Source organism: Neomonachus schauinslandi, chromosome 6 (genome assembly GCF_002201575.2).
Source record: "Neomonachus schauinslandi chromosome 6, ASM220157v2, whole genome shotgun sequence".
In the NCBI taxonomy this organism is placed as follows: domain Eukaryota; kingdom Metazoa; phylum Chordata; class Mammalia; order Carnivora; family Phocidae; genus Neomonachus; species Neomonachus schauinslandi.
The window spans coordinates 149,191,030-149,212,911 of NC_058408.1; the positions used below are offsets into that span (position 1 = coordinate 149,191,030).

General features: G+C 50.6%; 1 protein-coding gene across 1 annotated transcript in view; it reads left to right on the forward strand.

Annotated features, from left to right (window-relative positions):
- The window catches only part of DOCK1 (dedicator of cytokinesis 1), a 428,835-nt gene that overhangs the window by 31,001 nt on the left and 375,952 nt on the right, over positions 1 to 21,882 (forward strand). The window contains exons 13-19 of the mRNA XM_044916230.1: positions 5,021 to 5,146; positions 9,739 to 9,863; positions 11,002 to 11,100; positions 12,064 to 12,136; positions 16,305 to 16,408; positions 16,766 to 16,949; positions 21,777 to 21,874. Of these exons, the coding sequence (XP_044772165.1) occupies positions 5,021 to 5,146; positions 9,739 to 9,863; positions 11,002 to 11,100; positions 12,064 to 12,136; positions 16,305 to 16,408; positions 16,766 to 16,949; positions 21,777 to 21,874 (809 nt within the window). The remainder of the gene's footprint in view (positions 1 to 5,020; positions 5,147 to 9,738; positions 9,864 to 11,001; positions 11,101 to 12,063; positions 12,137 to 16,304; positions 16,409 to 16,765; positions 16,950 to 21,776; positions 21,875 to 21,882) is intronic.

Below are 21,882 nucleotides of genomic sequence, written 5' to 3' on the forward strand. Positions count from 1 at the left end.
AATGAATCGGTCACCCCGGACTGGGGACAGTTGGCACTCGGGCTGGCCAGGACCGTTGCCAGAAAACAGCTGTTTACGGAGGCCTCGCCTCCGGCTCGAGGGGAAGTCACCTTCAGAACTTCTCCCACCTAAGGCTGCTCTTAGCACCAGTGGGAGAACCCACTCTTCAGTCCTTGGTGAGATGCAGACGTGTCACAAACTCAGTAGAGCTTAAGTGGATAGGCCTCTTTCGTTGTCTAGTTACCTTATGTCCCTAGCCTTTTAAGAAACGATTCTCTTGACTCGTTTCCCATCGTTATAAAGGAGAGTATGAATTGAGATAGAAGAATGTTCTGGAGCAGGGAGAAACCTTTGGCTTTCTTTGGTGTGAACCAGCCAGCCCCCTCGCTGGCAAACAACAAAACAAAAACCCCAGCTTAAGCGTTAATGAACCGTGGCCTCTGTAGACAGAGCAGTTTGAGCTGACCCGGGACCCACCTTCTCATCAATTACCAGCTCTCTGATTTGCACCTTAATTGAAAACCACAGGGAGATCCAATTTGAAGCTGTTTTGATTGGAGCCACCCTCAGACTGGCAGTGCCAGTCCCCAGACCCCAGGCTCCTGTTGGATTGAGTTTCTCTGGCAGAGCCGTCAGATTTTGAGAAACTTCTATCACAGAGTCACACAGGGGAAGTGGAGATCGGTGTCAGGCCGCAGGAGGACCCACAGCCTGCCTCTGCCAGGCTCACTGGTGTCGGGGTGCAAATCTGTCACCAGAGCTGATACCGGGAGCCCAATTCCTGGAAGTCCAGGAGGACAGGTGTTTCCAGGTCACAGTGAGAACTAAGAGACAAGAACATTTTTTTTTCAAGGGGACTACAGGTGCCTTCCTGAACTGAAGTGCCCCTGGGCAATGTCGCTGGCTGGTTTTTTTGTCCTTGAAGCTAAAGTGAACGTTTCTCTGGGGCTCACTGGCAAGCCTGCTTCTGTGCATTCCAGGGAGACCCGAGAGAGAGCTGCGAGGCGGGTGGGTTTGCCCCGTGGAGCTCCGTGTTTTCATCGGTGGTGACCCGGGCTGCCCTGATGTCTGTGTGCCTGTTAGGCCGTGGTGAAGGGTGCAGGGTGGTGGGAGGGATGGGGTGGGTGGTGGGAGGGACAGGGAGGCCGGCAGTCTTCACAGAGAACCAGGAAGCTTCCCATGCTCATCTGTTCTGAGCTCCTCTCTGGGCTTTGGCCCATTTTAGGTTGACATCCACATGTTTATTTGTCACAATTGACATTTTTTATGTTTAGCCCAAATTATCCCGAACCCTGGACCCAGAGGTTCTGGATGTTTAATGTGGACAGCGAGGCCTCAGACACCCCCGGACATCTGTTCCTATTGTTTGACATAGAATGTATGCTAATCTCTTTTGTTTTTAGCTCCTCTGGTTAAACAAAAGTCAACCTAAAATGCACTTTTTCTTTGAAAATTGGCCTCATTTTCTCCTTTGAGGAAAGTATTTTAAACCCAATGTAATCAGGAGAGCTTAATCTCTGTGTTTAAATCGTGTTATAACAAATTGAATTGTGTCATTAAGTTACTCGTTTATGAACTAAGATCGTTGAACAAGCTGGTGTTTGTGAGAAAGAAAAGGTGTTTGAAAGGCGGCAGGAGTTTTGAATGGTGTTATTAAACATTTCTCTGCCTCTGACCTCTGTAAATGATCACCTCCCAACATCCTGCAGGTCCTTGAAAAATGTCTTCCGAGTCACATTTGTCCTGGGGACCTTCATTCCTTTGGCAGGTTTTGGGACCTGAGTGAGATTTGAGAGCCTGTCCGCGGCACCCTGGTGTCCGCAGTAGGGATCTCGTGCGTCCATGTCACCTGCCGTGATAATCTCCCCTTGCATTTCTGTGGGTGTCCCTTTCATGTGGTCTGCTCTCCTGGAGGATGCAGCCGTGGGTTAGGTGCCTGGCCCATCAAGGGACCTCTCCCACAGGTCCAGAGCAACACCAACTTGTGGTGCTTTTGTGTGAATTAGAAAGAGGGTGCCCGTCCTGTGGGTGAGTGAGACGCAGGCAGTACCTGGGCACACGGCTTGGTGAGCAGAGTGTGGGCTGGGTTTAGCTCCCACTTGCCTTTCTTTGCCAGGGCCTTGTTGCAGGGCATGTTCTTTTTTTTTTTTTTTTTAAGCTTTTTATTGTATTTATTTCAGAGAGAGACATACAGAGATAGCATGAGAGAGAGAGCACGAGTAGGGAGGAGAGGGAGAAGCAGGCTTCCCACTGAACAGGGAGCCTGACGCAGGGCTTGATCCCAGGACGCTGAGCCGGAGGCAGACGCTCAACTGACTGAGCCATCCAGGCACCCCTGCAGTGCACATTCTGAGCAATGATACATGGGCCCCTGTTTTGGTGTCACCTCCTGACATCTCTTTAGGGACCTCTTCTTATTGGTTATGCTTCTCTCCTCTCCTTCAAACTCTCCCCCTTACGATTTGGAGTTTTAAATCTTGAGAGGAAACAGAAGGGAAAAAATAGAAAAGGAAAGAAAAGGAAAATACCATGCTTGAAACAGTCTACCTTAGATGACACATCTGTTTTTGTTACTGACTTTCTCTACTCCCAGTTTCTCAGAGTAGCTTATGCCTCCTCCCTCTGACCTTCATATTCTGTTCCTTCTTTGTCCTTCTCCCATCAGCGTTGCCCCCGCTCCTACCCCCGGCTTTACTGGGTGTACCCGCTGAGGTCTGTGGTGTCACCCTGTCTGCTCTGTGCCGCAGACACTGCCCTGGTGCCCTGTTCCCTGGGCTGCGTTTTGTACCACTGACCACACTGTGCCACCCCTCTGGGCTTCCCGTGATCTCTGGCCTCTGGCGTCCTGTGTGAGCTTTAATGTTGGGAATTCAGTGCATAGTTCAGGGTCCTCTTCTTTCTCTCCTTGCTTGTGCTCTCACCGTTCAGGACGTGGCCAGGGTGCAGGGTTTTCTGGCTCAGGGAGTGGTATCCCGACACCTGCTTTTGGTTGTGCCCACAACCGTCCCCGTCTCTGTGAGCCTCCCCCCCCGCCCCCGCAGCTTTTGGTTTGACCTCCACATGGGTCCTTCCACCCGCACCTCCGTGCTGTTGCCTGGGATCCTCACTTGGCTCTGAACTCCCCTCCCCGCACCTGCTCAGTCCCACACAGCCCCCAGAGTACTATCAAGTGGGACCCTGGTACTTGCTCGTCTTTCCAGCCTCCCCACTCCTTCAGATGGAGCAGTTCCCACCTTGGGACCCTGCCGCCCTCCCAGCCTCCTCTCATGCCTCTCCGCTGTGGCTCTGGTCATCCAGCACCCGGGTGGGCACAGGTCTGCACGCCCCTTGCTTAGTGTCGACTCATCTACTGATTTCTTTGGATGTCCCTTCTTGGGAGAGCCTCTGTGACCCCCAGGATCGCAGTCCTGGGGATATACAGTGCCCTGGACTTTTCCTTAGAAAGCTCTTAAGAGTTGCATATTTCACTGAGGCCATGGATTTAGTGTTTGACTCATGGGACAGAAGCTAAGTCCCTGGTGGGGCTATAATGACTGTTTGCTCTGTGTCCACAGTGCCCAGTGTGTGTCAGGCACACAGTAGGTACTTACTGGACACTTTTGAGTAGATCAGAGGGACTGTCTAGATGGCAGGAGGAGAGGGGTTCACCACCTGGCAGAGAAAAAATGTCATCAGTGACTGGGGGCTTTCTCAACCACAAGTAATGTAGGTCTTTGCAGAGGACCGATGTTTTCAGGCCAGCTGATAGCAGACAGGAAGGAAGCTTGAGGAGAAGGGTGTGAGGTTCGGGGTTTCATCAACCAGAGCGGCTCTGGACAAGAGCAGTCTCAGGTGATGCTCCCTGTGTGGGACCATCAGGTGTCTCCCAGTGCTGCTTGGAATGCATATTGGTGGACAGCGTCTACAGTTTTCCCGTTGGCCTTCTACTGAAGGCAGTGTGCTGAGCTAAGCAGCGATGAATGGTCTCTGCTCCCTGGAAACATGCATCCTAGGGCAGGAATGGCTGGACAGACTAAACACGCACACACTAGTAGTGTTAGAGCAAATGCCTTTATATTCTGACGGGCACTTGGGGTCCTGCTGGGCTGAGTGACCAGGGAGCAAGCAGGCCAGGCCCCCAAGGTCCCAGGGACGGAGACCCGGATGTGTCAGCTGACAGTGACAACCTCCCTTCCCACCTGGGAGCAAGGCCCTGTCTTTGAAAATGGTAGAGAGAGCCATGCAACTGATTTGTCTCCACCTTTGATTTTGCTGTATTCCCTCTTATTTTTACTTCCTGTTTGCTTGCTGCACAGGAGTATTTTACACAAAATGCAGTTGTCCGTCTGCTTTGTGGAGGAAGAGGATGGCACACACCCTTAGCTCGCAGCTGCGAGCAGGTTCACCGTGTTCTGTCCACATCAGCCCTTCCTTCTTGCTCAGAGGGTTTCAGAGTCTTCACCTCCCCTCCTTGCAGGGAAGCGCCAAGTGGTGGGCAGAGCATTTGCTCCCCCTTCGCTGTGACGTCGTGAAACAGAGGGCCCAGGCAGCCTTGGCTCTGCGGGACTGGCTTGCTGGTGGCTTGTAGCCCAGCGCTGTGCTGTGCACCTTCTGGAAAGCACAGGAGACTTCCTGGGTTAGAGAAGCTGTGAATTTACCTCCTGAGCCCTCCTGTGCTGTCCTCCTTCTGGGGAGAATGGAAAGGGAGAGCTATCTCAGTCACTCCTAGAAAAAGGCTTCTTCCTGATTGATCATCAGTGCTTATGAGAGGGGTCCTTGGTTCTGAGCAGGTGCCGTGCATTGGCCAGGGCGAGAGGCCCCTCCAGGGTAGGGTGTGTACCCCGCTAGTCAGATGGAGGTGGTTACCCTGTGCCAGCCACCTTTCCGTGGCCCCTCTTTCTCTTTCTCATACACCCACGTTTTCTCCTAAGATGTTAACTTGTGAATTAACAGTTGCGCGTTCGTTGAGATGGGTTTCCTGAAATAATCCTTCAAAAATGTATAAGATAAAACATGACTCATGTGTCCATTGTCTTTCTAGGTTTGTGGGTAACCTTGAAATTACTTCCTGGAGATATCCATCAGATTAGAAAAGAATTTCCTCACTTAGTGGACAGGACCACAGCGGTGGCTCGGAAAACGGGGTTTCCGGAGATAATCATGCCTGGTAAGGACCGATTCCTTCTGCGCTCTGAGTGTGGCGTGGATGTGGCCAGTGTCCGGGGAGCTTGTAGAGAGGCCAGAGTGCAGTGTGGGGACAGTGACTCGGACGAGCTCGTGGGAGGTGATGTGGCCACCCCAGGGTGGCTGTGGATCACTCCTGCAGTCAGGAGCTGTGGCCAGAGTGAGCGCTGACCACCTAGGTTTGGGCTGCAGGGAGGTGGCTTCTCTGGGTTGTAATAAACTGCGGGTGGGAGTGATTTCTGGCAGTACTGTGATAAGGACAAGCAAGGGAATCAGCGTTTCCAGAAATGCAGCCCTGAGAACTTGAGGTGGGTTTCCGCCACCAGCTGGAGTGAACGTCATCGTTACTGTAAGCAACACCCTTTATTGTCCCATAATCCATTGTTCCCCTTAATCCAGAAGCCTTGCAGTTTGTCTCTGCCCCACCTCATCTGGTGAAAAGGAAGAATGGGAGTTAGACATTCCACTGACCACGGCTGCCGGACTGCGTGTGCGGAGTTGGGTAACACATAAAATGTAATAAAGGGCGGTGGAGCTTGGGACCCTTTCCAGGGCCCTGTGGGCTTCACTTTAGGTTCTGATCAATGGATCAATCTTGGTGGTTGGTTCACTGTAGGATGAAGGCAGCTCTTTTATGATGTTAACGTAGGTTCACAATGAAGGTCCTCTAACAGCTTTGGAATCATCCAGAATGTGTTCAAAGTTAAGGGGGCACAATTAGGTAACGCCAGCCTTCTGCCCCGGAAGTGAGAGCTCAGGACCTGGAGTCCGGCCTCTGTTTGGAGTTGCACCACGGCTCCTCCCCAGCCTCGCTTAGCTGTGCTCTGCTACTCTGAAGAAGGAGAGTAATGATAATTCCTACCTGTAGGGCAGGTTGGAGTTGGGATGCTGTAGGGGGTAATGTCACAGAAAACACAAGGTCAGCGCAGACGGCCGAACCCTGAGGATATTCATTGGTTCACGCACCTGAGCAACAGAGTCAGCCCGGGCACTGGCTCCGTTTCTCCATAGTAACCACTGCTGGCTTGTCTCCTGTGCATATTGACTTAGTCCTCTGCGTAAGGGCCCTGATGGCTCCCATTTTCTTCCCAGCCCAGTGTCCTGAGGAAGATAGTGTGCTTTTGACCCAGTGTTGCCCAGCAAGGAGCCTGAGCATCATCCAGACTGGCCTGCTCAGGCCCCTGCCCTGCGGTCCCCGGACAGTGATGGCTTGGGGGTGGAGGGTGCACATTAGCCACCTAGACGTCAGCTCCTCCCGATGGCAAGGGTTGTGTGAGGGAGATGTGGACGCCCGACGCGTGTTTGGGTAGACATCTGATCAAAATAAGGAAGGAGGGGCAGCAAGTGAATGTTCACACCTGGTGCCTGCTCAGTTCATATTACGTAGTATTGCTCAGGCCCGGTAATGGATTATAAGCTTCTTAAATCAATAATGGAATTCCATGTTAAGATTAATCTCCTATTTACATAATACTTCTCACTTTCCAAATAACATATTAATAATCTGATTTGATCCTCACGAGATCTTGGGCAAGCCCGTGAATATTTATCCTTTACATCTGTGGGATACTTTTTGGTTTGCACATAATGCTCACATTAATAATTTGGCTTGATCTGTCTAAGGACCTCGGAAGCCTACACATTGGTGTTGAACTAATTGCGATCGAAATTAAGCCACAGCCTAAAGTTACACAGCTAATGAGCAGTAGAAATGGGGCCAAACCACCCCACATTCAGAGGCTCCCCGTGGGGTCCCTTTATAGGGCCCTGCTGTAGGCTCGCAGGGAGAGGTATCTGCTCATTGCGCATGCTGTCGGAGTTACTGCTTTGTTTATTTTAGGGCAGGTGGGGACATGTTCTTTCTGCTACCTCTATCTTTCAGGGCTGTTGTGGGTCATTGTATCCTCTGACTAGTGAATTAATGTGAAGGACATCTCAAATTGGTTAGGCTGGATCTTAGTGGCTCACCTGTATGGGAAGAAAGCGTGATGTCCAGCATGCTGTGAAACCGAGGGATACTTTCTAGGGCAGGAATCAAGTCTGTGTGCAGCAAATTAATTTGGAGCTCTTGGTGGATGTATTGCTTGCATGTGGACTCGAGATGAAATTTATAGATTAGGATGACATTGGGCATTCGTCTTGGGTGGTCTAGGATGGCCTCATGTTCTAAAGGGAGACCCAGAAAACTTCTAGCTCATACTGGTCGTATTTCCCTTTATAATTGACCAACTTAAAAGGTAAGTCTAGGGTGCCTGGGTGGCTCAGTCATTAAGCGTCTGCCTTCGGCCCAGGTCATGATCCCAGAGTCCTGGGATCGAGCCCCGCATCGGGCTCCCTGCTCTGCGGGAAGCCTGCTTCTCCCTCTCCCACTCCCCCTGCTTGTGTTCCTTCTCTTGCTATATCTCTCTGTCAAATAAATAAATAAACTCTTCAAAAAAAAATTAAAAAAAAAAAAAAAAGGTAAGTCTTGAGCTCTAAAATAATCTCCTAACATTTCCGGGGAAGCCATACAGTTGACCGTTGTTCCGGCTGGTTCTGTGTGCTGAGTTGGGAGTCGGGGTTCCTGTAGCGTGGGCTTCTAGCTAGAGTGAGTCATCATGTTCTCCGTTAGGGCCGGGGAAGCATCCACAGGCCATGGGTGCCGCATGGTACCCTTACGAGAGAGAGAGAGAGAGACAGCCTGGGGTGTTTTCACTCAGATCCTTGGCCTTTAGCTTGGCAGGACCTGTGCATTGTCCCATCTTACGGGGATGCTTTTTACAGAGATGTACATCTCCTTTGCACGGCCGGAGAGCCTGCTGTGTCACCTATGTCGCCGGCTTTTCTGCCTTTCTGCGAGCCCCTGGACATCCTGCAGGTTGGTGGGAAACAGAGTTTTCCTCTGAGCTGGGAAGGTGGCTGGAGGCTTGCATGAGGCAGAGGGAGTCTTCTCTTTGAGTTCACTCACGCCTGCTTCCAGGTCCTTCCTCCCCAGAATGAGAACCCTGGAGCCCTGCGGGCCTCCACCGAGGGCACTCTCGTGAGTGTGCATCTGTGGGGTTCATCTGCTGTAAATAGGGTCTCACTTCTGGGATGGCTCTGAGTATGGATAACTAGGCCAGTAGGAGAGTGAGACCATGGGGTTCACCACCCCCCTGCCCCCAGCGTGTGATGCTGTCTGGCTGATGAGGCCTTTATGAAGCTCTTGTGGCCCTTTTTGGTTATGGCTTTTGTGCTTTGGTAGAATGTGCAGGCAGGGCTTGTACAGCCTACAGATCGTACACCACCTGCCTTATCTGTGAGGCTGTTCCGCGGTGGGTGGCGTGGGAGGTTAGGTGACTTGTCTGCGGTCACACAGGGATTGGTGGCAGGTGTTGGCCTGGCAGCTTTGCCTCCTGTGCCTGGCCCTGGGCTCCATCACTCTTCGCTTCTCGCACGGTCAGTAGCACTGACTGCAGTCACGCTTCCCCTGCCAGGACTGAGTGTGGCTGTGGGAGCAACCCACTGGGATTATTATAATAGTGACTTTTAAATGAAAGCTTAATTTAATAGTCGGATACATTAAAAGCCAGAATAGAGCAGAAAGAAAGAAAGAACGGGAGAAAACAAAAAAGCAAGGGCACTTGTTCTTGGCCCTTAGTGGGCCATTTGCTGCTCTTGACGGACCCGTTGCTCACGTCCCCTGTGGGAGAGCAGGTGGGTCAGCGTGGAGGTGACCAGACAGACAGCAGAGGAATAGTCACTGGCTGGTGGCGCTTGCTCTAAATCACGCTGCTAATGAAGCTTGCTACGTTTCCCCAGTTGGACCATTACCAGGGGCCTCATAGGCTCTCAGTAGGAAGAAGTGTCTTGAGTTTATTTGTTGTGTATGGGTTTTGTTTTTGTTTTTGTTGTCACACAGTTTATGGCCCATCTCACTTTAAAATGCACAGGACTGTTTTGTTCTGCTCTGAACGGAACAGAACAGGTCCCTTCTGATCCTGACAGCTGCCCACCAGGAGGAGAAAAGATCCATGTCCATGCAGAAAGCTTCTCTCTTGACCCACTCCTAGTCCCTGATCCCAGACATCAACTCAGAACCTTGGCTTGTGGTGGTTCTCATTCTCGATCAGCTTTTTGTTCCACTCCTTAGAAAAATGTAGAGGAAGCCAGTATTGCCAGTTGTCATCCGAGGCGTGCCTTTGATGGTGTGATACTCTGGCTACCCAGACGCCGAGAACACAGCCAGCGGTCCACCGTGAGATAGTGGTGGCAGTCACGATGGGCCGTAGACACTGGACAGGGGATGGTCCCTGCAAACCCATCGGCAGCATTCGAGTCACCGTGGGCATGAGCTGCCCACCGAGGCGAAGGACCATGCAGATAATTAAGGGCCTTGACGTTTTTTCCTCCTTGTGATCTTATGATGATGCTGCTGAAAACTGCTTTTGTCATGCCTTTAAATGCTGAGACTGTTTTGTAGAAAATATTTTGTAATCATCTATACAGTATTTATAATCCTCTGCTAGGATTGGTAGCAATTTCGAGAGTGTTGCAGAATTCCCGGTTAACATTATGAATAATGGATTGGTTTTAAAGGTAAAATTTTTCCCCCAGGTGATGTTCGAAATGATATCTACGTAACATTAGTTCAAGGAGATTTTGATAAAGGAAGCAAAACCACAGCAAAGAATGTGGAGGTTACAGTGTCTGTTTACGATGAAGACGGAAAACGGCTGGAGGTATTTATTGTTGCAAAGCTTAATGTGTGGCGTGGAAACTTTATATTCCAAGTGTTTTCTTGGCTTTGCTGCAGAGTAGGAAAAGACGTAGCTGGGGCTGCGTGATCCCATTTCTGGGGATGAGAGTTTGTTCTTCATCCCTTTCTCCAGCTCGCCATAAAGGGCTGGTGTGCACGGCGTCCTAGCTGCCACTGCCTCGGGAGACCTCTGCGGTCCCTCCCCCCTCTGTTTTCCTGGCCCTTGCCAGCATAGACCCAGGGCTCAGAGGTCTAATGGTCCCACTAGAAGTTCAGACACCATTATTATCACCATCTGAGAGCTGGGGAAACTGAGGCCCAGGGAAGTCTTGTAAGGGTCATCGAGCTAGTGGGGGGTGGACCTGGGGTTTGAATCTGGGCTTCTGACCTCGTGCTCTCCTGGGTGGTGGTGGTTACCATGGCGGCCTGCAGGACTCGGTGTGCTGGGCAGTGCTCGGGGACGGTGGCCTCTGATGAGCAGAGGCCACGCCAGAGCAGGCGCCCCTGCCAGCTACCAGCGTGGACCCTGGGTGGCGGGCTGGGCTGTCCTAGCCCATGTGTTTGAGAGCAATGCCCTGTGTATGCACCCGAGGCTCAGCTGTGCCAGGAGGTGGGGGCGGCATCCTTTCTGTGTGGGTGGCCCATGTCCAGTGTAACTGCCGGGAGGTGTTACCCTTACCACTTGGGCTTTATTGGCATTGCTGCCTCGGGAGCCAGGTGGTCAGTGTTTACAGCTGGTGGATCGGGAAGGAGTGTTGCCACCTCCTTCGTATCCTGTAGCTCTTCATTCTGGACCTACTGAGTGAATCAGGCGACTTCCTGCAGACCTTAATGTTAAGGCTGTTAGGGGTGAGGGTACGAAGGTTGGAGGACAATAGCATCCCTATACTGATAACCATCAAGATGCTTAACTGTCTGCGAGCAAGATTGTATGCTGGCTGCGCTGGCTCCAGATGGATCTGTCCTTCTATTGCTGGGAGCATATTCCATTTGTGATGGGGTTTATTGGCATTCCTGTAGTGCTCTGCTTAGCTCATCTACTGGGGGCGGGAGGTGGGGAGATGGATGCAGTGTCAAGCTCTATGAGGTCTGATGTGAACTCTTTATGCCTTCTTTTAAAGCATGTGATTTTCCCGGGCGCTGGTGATGAAGCGATTTCGGAGTACAAGTCTGTGATTTACTACCAAGTAAAACAGCCACGTTGGTTTGAGACTGTTAAGGTATCATTTACATGGTCATTTTATCCCACGGAGTTGATTATGAAATGCTCATTTGTATCCCAAGGAAGTCCCCAGCTCCCACCCAACCCGGGGCTGCTCGTCAGCGGGCACCCTGAGCAGGCAGAGGCGCTCTCCCAACAAAGTCATTCAAGGTTGCTAAGGAGCCATGCCGGCATTTCTTGGAATACATTTACTCTCATCTCCTTTTGGACATAAAAATAGGACTTTCATGGAGACAAATGACAGAGTCCTCTAAAGATAGCTATTATCTTTCTCTTCCTGGGTCTGTTATATGTGTGGCATGCTGTCTTTACACCAAATGGGAAAAAATAGAGGTGACAATATATGGAGGACGTCGCTGGGAGACGGGTCCCCGTCCGTGGTGTGGCACTCTGCTCTCCTGACGTGACTCGCTGATGTCAGTATGGCAGCCCACCATGGCACACCCCAGCCCCCGTGCCGAGGGCTTGAATATTGGGAAACCCAGCCTGGGGTTGGCCTTAGAAGACAGATGGCACATAGGAGGATTTGGGACAGTCTTCGCTTAAAGGCAGTATGCATGGGGTCTTTCTTCTTTGACTGCTCGTCACAACAGGAAAGCTTTCTTCCTGCTGCCCGAGGGCAGGTCCCTGTAGCTATGGAGGGACTGTGGACACCTCCAATAAGGGCTACTAGGAAACTGGCAACTCGTGAAAAACAGACTTTTAACAGTGAGGACGTGAACGTTTACGAAGACTTCTGCTGTCTTGCAGAATCGGTTTGGCATCCCTTGCAATATTGTCTTGTTTAAATTTTCCAAAAGCATTTTGCCTTTGGGAAAGCCCTGTAGGGGATTAGGCGTACAGTATTTTCATCCCTGCATGGAGGAAATGTGTACAGTTGCACAGTATCTCCAGTTGAACAAAACCATTCATGTGAGAAGATACAATATTGGTGCTGAAACTTCCTCTTTCAATTGCGCAGGTGGCCATTCCCATTGAGGACGTCAATCGCAGTCACCTTCGGTTTACCTTCCGCCACAGGTCGTCACAGGACTGTGAGTAATCCCTTGATATTAGCCCGTGTTGCTTGTAAGGGTAAACTAGGGGAAAGCTCCGTAGGCTGCACTTGTCACTTGTTCTGGAAGCTGGGGAAGGTAGACCCCACTGTGGGGCCAGCGAGGAGCCAGGACCCCACTGTTGTCGAGAAGCACTGGGGAGGCGTGTTCTTGTGGTCTGCAGTGCTGGTGTATGGAGAGCACGCATATCAGCACAGCTTGGTGGGGGGGTGAGGCCACAGGGGCGAAAGAACCAAGGGATCGAGATAGCATGGGGTCCTTCGTGGTAAGCGGGTGTGTGTGGAAGGGCAGGTGGATCTGCAGGATCATTCCACCACCCGTCCCATCCTGTTGTCTCAGCAGAGCAGGGCCCTAGCTAGCGAGGGGTCGGGGTTCAGGGGGAGTGGGAGTAGCGGGGTCATGAGGGCCGGGCAGTGTGGGAAGCAGTCCCCAACCACTGCAGACTTGCCTGATGGCCAGAGCCAGACCACCAGGCGGTGGGCCGGGGTCTGCTGATTGTGCATGGCACTCCTCGATGGCCAGAACTTTGGGGTAAGAACAGCGGCTCATAAATGTTAGCTAACATTCATGTGCTCTTACTGTGCCATTTGGATCCGCCCTCACCCACAATGACCCCATGTACTGTCGCTGTGGTCATTGCTCCGCACATTATGGTGGAGGAACCTGAGGCTCCCAGACCCCACCTCAGTCCCCTAAGGTCACCCAGCTAGTCAGTGTTTGGGCTCGGGTTCACACCTAGTCTGTGTGCTTGAGTGTCCCACCCCCACACCTTGGGGGCGTGGTGAGGCCACTTCCATTCTCTGGTCTTAATTTAGTACCTGCTGTCTACACCTCACAGAGAAGGTTCTCTTTCCAAACTTCAGTTTGAGTTGAGGTGTGGAGTCAACCTGGGAGGATTGTGGAATAGTAGGCAGAGGTGTGGGGTGAACGGAACAGGGTGCATGGATGGGGGACACTCGGGCATGTTTTTCCTCGGCCAAAGCATACAGGGAGTGGTGGGCCAGGCAGCCTGCACGAGTGGAATGGCCCGGGGTGGGAGTGGGCCGCAGGGAAGAAGGTGGGAGCCCTGGGGGGCAAGGACAGAGTTCTGGAATCCACAGAAGACTTGTCTCAAAGGCACGCTTGCCCTTTACAGCGAGCTTGTTCTCTCTGGTTAATAAATTACATTAGGGCAGAGGGATATCTTCTGTAGCATTTTAATTTTCAAAATCCTTGTTTTTCTAGTCAGTTTTAAGTACTCATTACAGACAAGATGCTGTCACCTGACACACCACCACACATTTGCATAATTAATGAGGCTCCCTGGCCATGGCTTGTGCGGTTTTGCAGCCGTGTGGAGCACAGGAGTGTGGGGCTGACGCAGTCCTGAGCCGTCTGCTGTGGGAGTGACTGCATCCACTGGGGCCTCCTCAGCCTCCCTGAACGCGGACACGCAGGGTCAGAAACAGGAGGAAGTGAGGCCACATTGCCCGTCCCCCCTGGCCCCCTGCAATGAGCTGCTTTTCCTATAAAGGGAGGTGAGCATAGGGAACAAGTGATGGGATTTCGCAGGCTGGGATCCATCCCGGGGGCTTGGAAGTTTGGTGCTGATGTGATAGACGCTCCAGCAACTCGTTAGCCATTCCAGATGCATCCGCTCCTGTTTCACCCTGAACTTGAGCGGCCTTGTGGCTCCGGGTCCAGCCGGCCAGGGGCCAGTTTCCCAGGCTCGTAGGGGGCCTGGCTGGGTGGGGCCGCCCTGCCTCATGTGCCCTCGGCGTCCTGTAAAATTGTTGTCTACTCCCAGTGGCTGCTAATGAGCCATAATAACTGCAGCCCGTGGCCTCGAGGTAAAGGTATAGGACGTTGATAAAAGGTACTCGATGTTATTTTGTGCTACTTAATAGTAGGATCAGGGGAAGCCGTGTGCTGACGGCTGGGGATGCTCATGTATCCTTTTGAATCACGGCTGCTTTCGTGGAGCCAGGTCTATATTTTTTTCACATCACACTGCTCAATCTTAGAAGGATTTGTTCTTTCTCACCTGAACATTATGGTAGTTTGTATTTTCTATGCCCTTTTACAAAGTTGTTACTATTATTTTGATTCCTAGGATACATATTTTTTTTGCCTTCATCCCTCCCTTTCTTGTGGTTGGTCGATCATTCCTTCATCTTTCCAATTAGCTGGCATTTATTGAGTACCTACTGTGTGCTAGGTACTGATGGACACCAGGACTGCAAAGATTAACGAGATGCATTATCTTGTGCAGTGGTGGTGACTCGGGGTAAATATTTTTGAGCCCCTGACTCAAGGTGGGTGGATGAGCTCCTTCCTTCCTTGACCTCTAGCTTTTCATCTCTATCTCTCTTTTTTAAGATTTTATTATTTGAGAGAGAGAGAGGGAGAGGGACAGCACGGAGGGAGAGTAAGAGGGAGAAGCAGACTTCCCGCTGTGCAGGGAGCCCAACGTGGGACTCGATCCCAGGACCCAGGGATCATGACCTGAGCCAAAGGCAGAGGCTCAACCAGCTGAGCCACCTAGGCGCTCCTCTCTTTTCATCTCTAAAAAGAGAATGTGAGATATATAATTTTAAAGATTATAGCTCTGAAACTCAGTGTTTCCATGCTGTACTCAGTTGCATCTTGCGGAATCCATGCAGAATCCACTTCTTCAGTGGAGACTCCTTATCTCCCTCCTGTGCTGGCCCCTGGCCCGCTCACCACCCACTGCTCACCAGCCCTCTGGCTCTCTGTCCCCAAGGGGCCAAGCCTGGGCCCACTCAGGGACTCTGCCTTTGGCCATGTCTATTCTGGGAAGGTTCACGCACGGGCTCCCATGTTCTCCCATCTTCTCAGAGACCTTGTCCAAACATCCAGCCACCCGTCCCTGTTCCCACCATTCCCCACCTCACACGTCCCTGTCACCAAGCGAGAGAATCGGTTAGTTGGTGTCTCCCCAGCTAGAACAAACGTTTACCGAGTACCTAATAGATGGCAGGCACTGTTGCAGGCACTGGGGAAAGAAGAGTGACAAGTGTGCGGTTCACGTTGCACGCAGGCTCGCTCGCTCGCCTGGTGACCTGGCGGGGATCAGGACTGTCCTCTCGGTTTGCTCGGGCAGCTGTAACACAATAGACTGGGTGGGGCTTGAACAACAGAAATGTATCTTCTCACGGTTCTGGAGGCTGGAGTCTGAGAGCTGGGCGCCGGCATGCCAGTGTCTGGTGGGGATGCTCGTCCAGGTTGTGAACTCACAGCGGAGGAGAGCTTTGCTGTCTCTTTCTCCTTTTCCGAAAGGCACTAGTTCTGTGGGATCAGCACTCCCCCCTTTGGACCTCACTACCTTCAAGCCCCTTCCTACAGGCTGCATCTTCACTGTAGTCACATGGGGAGGGTTAGGGTTCCAGCACCAGACTAGGTGGGGGAACACAATTCAGTCCACAGCAGTTATGAAGAAAAACGCATCAGGGGAGGGGAGAGAGTGTGACCAGGTTATAATTTGCTGTGTTAGATGGTCTGGTCACCTCGGAACAGGTGATCTGTCAGCCGAAACTTGAATGAACGGAGGTACTGAGTCCCCCCCACATCTGGGGGAGGCGCTTTCTTGCCAGGGAACAAAATTTCACATTCGTGTGTTCACTCCACCTGAATTTATACTAGTGGTTGCCATGAGGTAGGAATCTATTCTGCTTTTCCATATTGTTAGCCAGTTTTCTCAGGGAATGGCCTGTCCCTACTGCACTGCCCTTCACCTTGTGTTTCCAGATCCTGTGTGTGCACACACTCTGTGTCCCCGATGTTAAGCCGCACTGTGGTCTTTGTGGTCACTGCCCAGTCACTGCTGGTTTCTAGATTTGCAGACCCCCTCCCACCCCCCACGCTCTCCAGCATCCTTCTTCTGCTCTGGACCTTGGGAATCTGTTTTCATGTTCCATGAGGAAACTCTTTCTGAGATTCTGATTGGAATTACTTGGAATTTACAGGTTAATTTAAACACCACTGGTCCCGTTAAGAGGAGTCTTCCTCCTAGTGAACACTCCCATTTTTTCCATTTCTTTCTGTTTAATTCAATGCAGTTTTGTTAGGTTTTCGTAAAGGTAGTGCTTGTAGTTTTTTACGTGATATTGCCATGACGGCAGTTGAGGATGATTGATTTCTCTTGCAGCCAAGGACAAGTCTGAGAAAATATTTGCACTAGCCTTTGTAAAGCTGATGAGATATGATGGGACCACGCTGAGGGACGGGGAGCACGATCTCATCGTCTATAAGGTATACTGCTTGCTTAGTGTCCTGTTGCTGGCAGGGACCTCTTTACTCCTCTCTTTGACTCCTCGCCTGAGCTGACGTTTCCCGTCTTTGTGACAAGGCTGCTCTCTGGGTACACTTAGTTATCCGAATGCACGTTTCAGATGACCAGCCCTTTTGCTGTTCCTAATGAGACAAGATGATGTGTAATAAATGTTAACATGAATGAATCTACACGAATAAGGGAAATTGTTAAATAGTTTCACATATGATAAAGAGCAAATATGATGGTTAAAAGGATTAAGAATAGCGAGGGATAGAAAAGAATTAGATGTCGTTGATTGTGACTCGCTTCCGACATGCTCGTAATTTAACCCACAGGCGGAGGCGAAGAAGCTGGAGGATGCTGCCACGTACTTGAGCCTGCCCTCCACGAAAGCAGAGTTAGAAGAAAAGGCCCACTCGGCCACCGGCAGGAGCATGCAGAGTCTTGGGAGCTGCACCATCAGCAAAGACTCCTTCCAGATCTCAACTCTCGTGTGCTCCACCAAACTTACCCAGAACGGTGAGTTTGGTGATGGCCCTGTGTTCACCCCGCAGTTTTCCTCCCTCTGGCCCGTCCTTTTCATGCTCCCAGCCCTCTCTCCACTCCACGCATCCTCTGTGTGCTGGTGCTGGCCGGCGTGGATGTCCTTGGACCAGAAGGGGGCGTGGCATCCACTGAACTTGAAAATTCACTACAATTTTGGTCTAAGCATTAACCTTAAAGAGAGATAAACCATTGGGTCTGCTTTCAAAGGTTTTTGGCCAAAGGAAGGTAGCATGGCTTAAGGGAAAACACGGGATTTGGAGTCAGACCAAAGACTGGGTATGGAGCCCTTGCCCTGTGCTCACCCTGGAAGTGACCTTGAGTGAGGGCCTGTGAAACCGAACCTGACTTTCCTCATCTCTGCACACGTGCAGATGTGATGTCTGCCTCAGAGGGCTTCGTGAGGGTCTGGGGGTTATACACACTGTGTGCCTTCCCATCTCGCAGCTACTCAGAGAGATAATTACCAGTTATCTTTACTTTTAAACGTTGGTTTGGATGACATTTCTAGTTCCCCGGCCTATGGAATCACACAGAAGCATGGTGTCGGGGGGTGCCTGGCGTCCTGTGCTGGGCCCACTGGGCTGCCTCATTACCACTGCTTGCAGACCAGCCACGTGGCCGTGTGGCCCGGGGCCCATCTTACTCACCGTGTGCTGTCTGGAGCAGCAGAGGCCCCTCTGCGCACTTCTTACATTTACAGATTGCATCCGCCAAATGTGGCCATGGCACAGCCATGCAGAGAGACTTGATCTTCTCTTGAAACTCAACTTGAAAATCCAGTTTTTCCTCTTCACCACCCAATATGGATTTTGATTATTAATGTTTGTTGGTATCTTGAATTGTGTCTCTGGGGATTGTTGTAAATCTTGGCAGTAGTCTCGGATTTGCCCTAGGGAGAGTCATTGTTTGGACTCCCAACAGGGTAAATGCGGGACAAAGGGACCCCATCATCAGGAAGCCATGGCATTGGAGTGGAGAGCGGGCTGGGTGTTCCCACTCTCCGTGCCTGCCGTCTCCCCTCTGTTCTGCCGGCCTGGATGAAGTGTGCTTCCTCACCACTTCTCTTGAGTCAGCTGTGTGGGGGAGCGTGTCCCTCAAATGCGGGAAGGCCATTTGGACATGTCTCTTCTTTTTTTTTTAGATTTTATTTACTTATTTGACAGAGAGAGAGGGAACATAAGCAGGGGGAGTGGGAGAGGGAGAAGCAGGCTTCCCTCGGAGCAGGGAGCCAGATGCGGGGCTCGATCCCAGGACCCTGGGATCATGACCTGAGCTGAAGGCAGACGCTTAACGACTGAGCCACCCAGGTGCCCCTGGACATGTCTCTTCTAATGTCATCTTCATCATCACGGTTTGCCCGAAGCATTTTGAATTCTCCTAGCTGGTGGTGTGCAGTCATCTCCATAAGCAAATGCAAACCCTTACCTGGGCATCGGGTTCTGTGCAAGCGTGATGGAGGGCTGCAGAATGCATCGGGAGCGTGCAACTTTCGTGCCCAGGGAGCATGTGGTCAGCAAATCAGGTGCCAGTTTGGGACTGCGTTATGGAAAGGGTGCCCCACAGGTCAAATGTTACTCTCTGGATATGGTCCTGCTAGTTCCCTAATCTGACGGCTACACCGTCCAGGGCCTCAGTGAACTCAGGGCAACGGCAGCCTCACCGGTAAGTCGCTACCCCATACGTGTGGCACTTAGCTTTTCATTATGTGCCGGACAAATGAGAGGTGCTGTGTATTGCTGTTTCCTCTACGTAGGAAGCCACCCGTCTTATGCATGGGTCATGCTCCAGAAGTATGTTTGGAAGTTGTTATTTGGAACTTGAATATATTTTCCCCATCAAAACAATGTTCGGAAGAGCAGTTAGGTTGGGAGGCCCACTCACAGAATCTTTCTTAAGCCACGGATTGTTGTAGAAGGGGACTGTGAACCAGAAATCTCCCAAGGTATTAAGTAGCAGCAAATACCCAGGAGTGTGATGTCGACCCCTCGCACCTCCCAGCTCCTTGGCTGTCATCAGTCACGGGGTGATTCCCTCCCTGGAACTGAGGGAATGAGCGCCTTACTCTTTGCAGCAGCTGTTGCCCAGCAACAAGGAAATTCCAGGGTGATGCTGCTCACCGAGAATCAAGGGGACATCTTTTGGCTTTCATTGCACACCAGCCAATGATTCCTCTTCTTGGGATGGCGGTGTGGCAGGTGGTATTGCGAGATGGAGCTGCCCCACTTGGCATCTGAGCATTGAGTCCCAGATTCTCATTCCGGGAGTCATTTTTCTGCGTCTGTGATTTGTTCCTGCGAAGTTCCATTACTTAGGGAAAAGCAGTGGCTGAATTATTCATTGAGGTTTGTATTGAACATCTCTGTTCTCAGCATTACTGGATGCTATGGGGGATAAAATGATAAGTATAGGATGTGATTCCTCTCCTCAGTTAGCTTCCTAGGTAATTAGAGAGAAGTCACAAAACACAGAATGACCATGGGCTCCCCGGAATGAGGACTGTGTCGGGGAGCGCTGGTCTGACCTGGGTAGCCGGGGCGCTGGTCAAACTCTGTTTTCTTAAAACACACCCCCTCCTCAGAGGTCTTCTTCCACTGTTCATTTGCCAGTTGCACGTTTTCTCAGATTTACCTTACAGAGGTCAGCCTCAGCCTCCCTCATACCTAAAGTGCCACTAACTTTGCGTGGATCCCAGATTATTAACGAGTTGCCATTAATAAAAGAAAACAAAACAAAAAGACGACTCTGGTGAGATGGAAATCTCCCTTAACCCTGGGGCCAAGAGCAGGTCCAGGCAGGATGTGGCCTTTGTCATGACTTCACCTTCTTTAGAAAGGAAGAAAATATGTTAATTTTCATTGAGAACTGAAAACATTTTAACTTTCCCCATGAATGGTCAAAATTTTCACTTCTTGATAATCTTCTTGATGGACGGCTGCTCTTGCCTGGGTATCTTGCCGAGCACTTTCTCCGTGTCACACCCTTTAACTCTGGCACCAGCCCTATAATTTGGCAACATCGTACTCATTGTTCAGATAGGTAAACTGAGTTGAGGTTCTTTGCCCAAGGTCATGTGGTGGCGGCGTGGTGTGGCGGTGTTTGAGCCTCTTACAGGGTGTTTCAGCTCCTGTCCTCTCTGTTTCCACCGGTTCCCTTGTCAGCTGCACTTGGGGGCTAAGGACAAATAAGTGAGAACAAGTGTTTTGGTGCCCATCGCATGAATAATGCCTTTTGTGTGGTTTCGTCCTTAGTAGGTGTTTCGTGTTCCCTGAAATGCTACCTATTGCCAAAATTATATTTTTCTTTTCAATATTAACTAGGATTTTGTTGTTGTTGTTGTTGTTTTTGTTTTTTTAATGGAGGTACTTTGTGTAGCTGAAGTTTGTTCCCAATGAGCATAAACGGTAAATTGGATGCACTTTGCTAATTGTGTTTTTTTTTTAAAGATTTTATTTATTTATTCATGAGAGACAGAGAGAGAGAGAGGCAGAGGGAGAAGCAGGCTCCCAAGGAGCAGAGAGCCTGATGCAGGACTCGATCCCAGGACCCTGGGATCATGACCTGAGCCGAAGGCAGACGCTTAACCATCTGAGCCACCCAGGCGCCCTTGCTAATTTTTTTTTTTTTTTTTCCCCACGTAATGGGATATTAATATAACTTCAAGTGAAGATTGTGTAGGCACATGTTTTTTCCTAGAGATGCTTTGGATTCTGTCTTCATGTCTTCAAGAACATCTTGCTGGGCGCCTGGGTGGCTCAGTCGGTAAGCGTCTGCCTTCGGCTCAGGTCATGATCCCAGAGTCCTGGGATCGAGCCCCGCATCGGGCTCCCTGCTCAGCGGGGAGCCTGCTTCTCCCTCTCCCACTCCCCCTGCTTGTGTTCCCTATCTCTCTGTGTCTCTATCTGTCAAATAAGTAAATAAAATCTTTTTAAAAAAAAAAAAAAAAAAAAAAAAGAACATCTTGCTGCCTTAAACAAAATCATTTCTGGACCTCGTCTTCCGCATTTAGTCTGTAAAAATCCATCCATTCAGCCTGTGTTTTTTCTGTTAGAAAACAAACAAAACAAAAATTCAGCCATAGAAATGAACAGCCCTGGAAGGCCAGGCCAGGGTGACGTCAGCAGTCGCCCTGTGGTTCAGGCTCCCTGTGACCTTGCAGTTTCTGTACCTGAAGGTACATTTCTTATTTTATGTTATTTAATTAAAAAAAAAAAAAAAAAAGCCATGTTCTCAAGAAGGAAAAATCCACTTGGTAGATTTCAGGGAAGCACTTTGTGGGTGAGCAGCCTTCTTCCAGACCCTCTGCTGGGCTGAGTCTACCTTCTTGCAGATTGGAGAGGCCAGCCCTTTTTCCTTAAGCTCCTGAATGCATTTGTTAAAAAGATTTATTTATTTATTTGAGAGAGAGAAAGAGGAGACACATGAGTGGGGGGAGGGGCAGAGGGAGGGAGAGAAAGAATCTCAAGCAGGCTCCCCACTGAGCGTGGAGCCTGAGTTCATGGCCTGAGCTGAAATCAAGAGTTGGACACCCAACCGCCCAAGCCACTCAGGTGCCCCCCGAACACATTTTTAAGGAACTTCAATGTGGAAATCATTTCATGGGAAATGTAGTTGGAAATAATGAATTCAGCCATACTAGGTATCAAGTATGTTCTAGAAAGAAATGAAGTATGGAGCAGGCAAATGTTTCCAAATAGGGTTGATTTTTCTGTTTCAAAATTACGTCGAGACCCTCAGCTGCTCCGTGAGGAAGGGAGACAAAGCTGTTGCTGGGAAGAGCTGAAGCTGGTTCTGTGTTTTCAGTGGACCTGCTGGGGCTCTTGAAGTGGCGTTCCAACACCAACCTGCTGCAGCAGAACTTGAGACAGCTGATGAAGGTGGATGGCGGCGAGGTGGTGAAGGTAACACA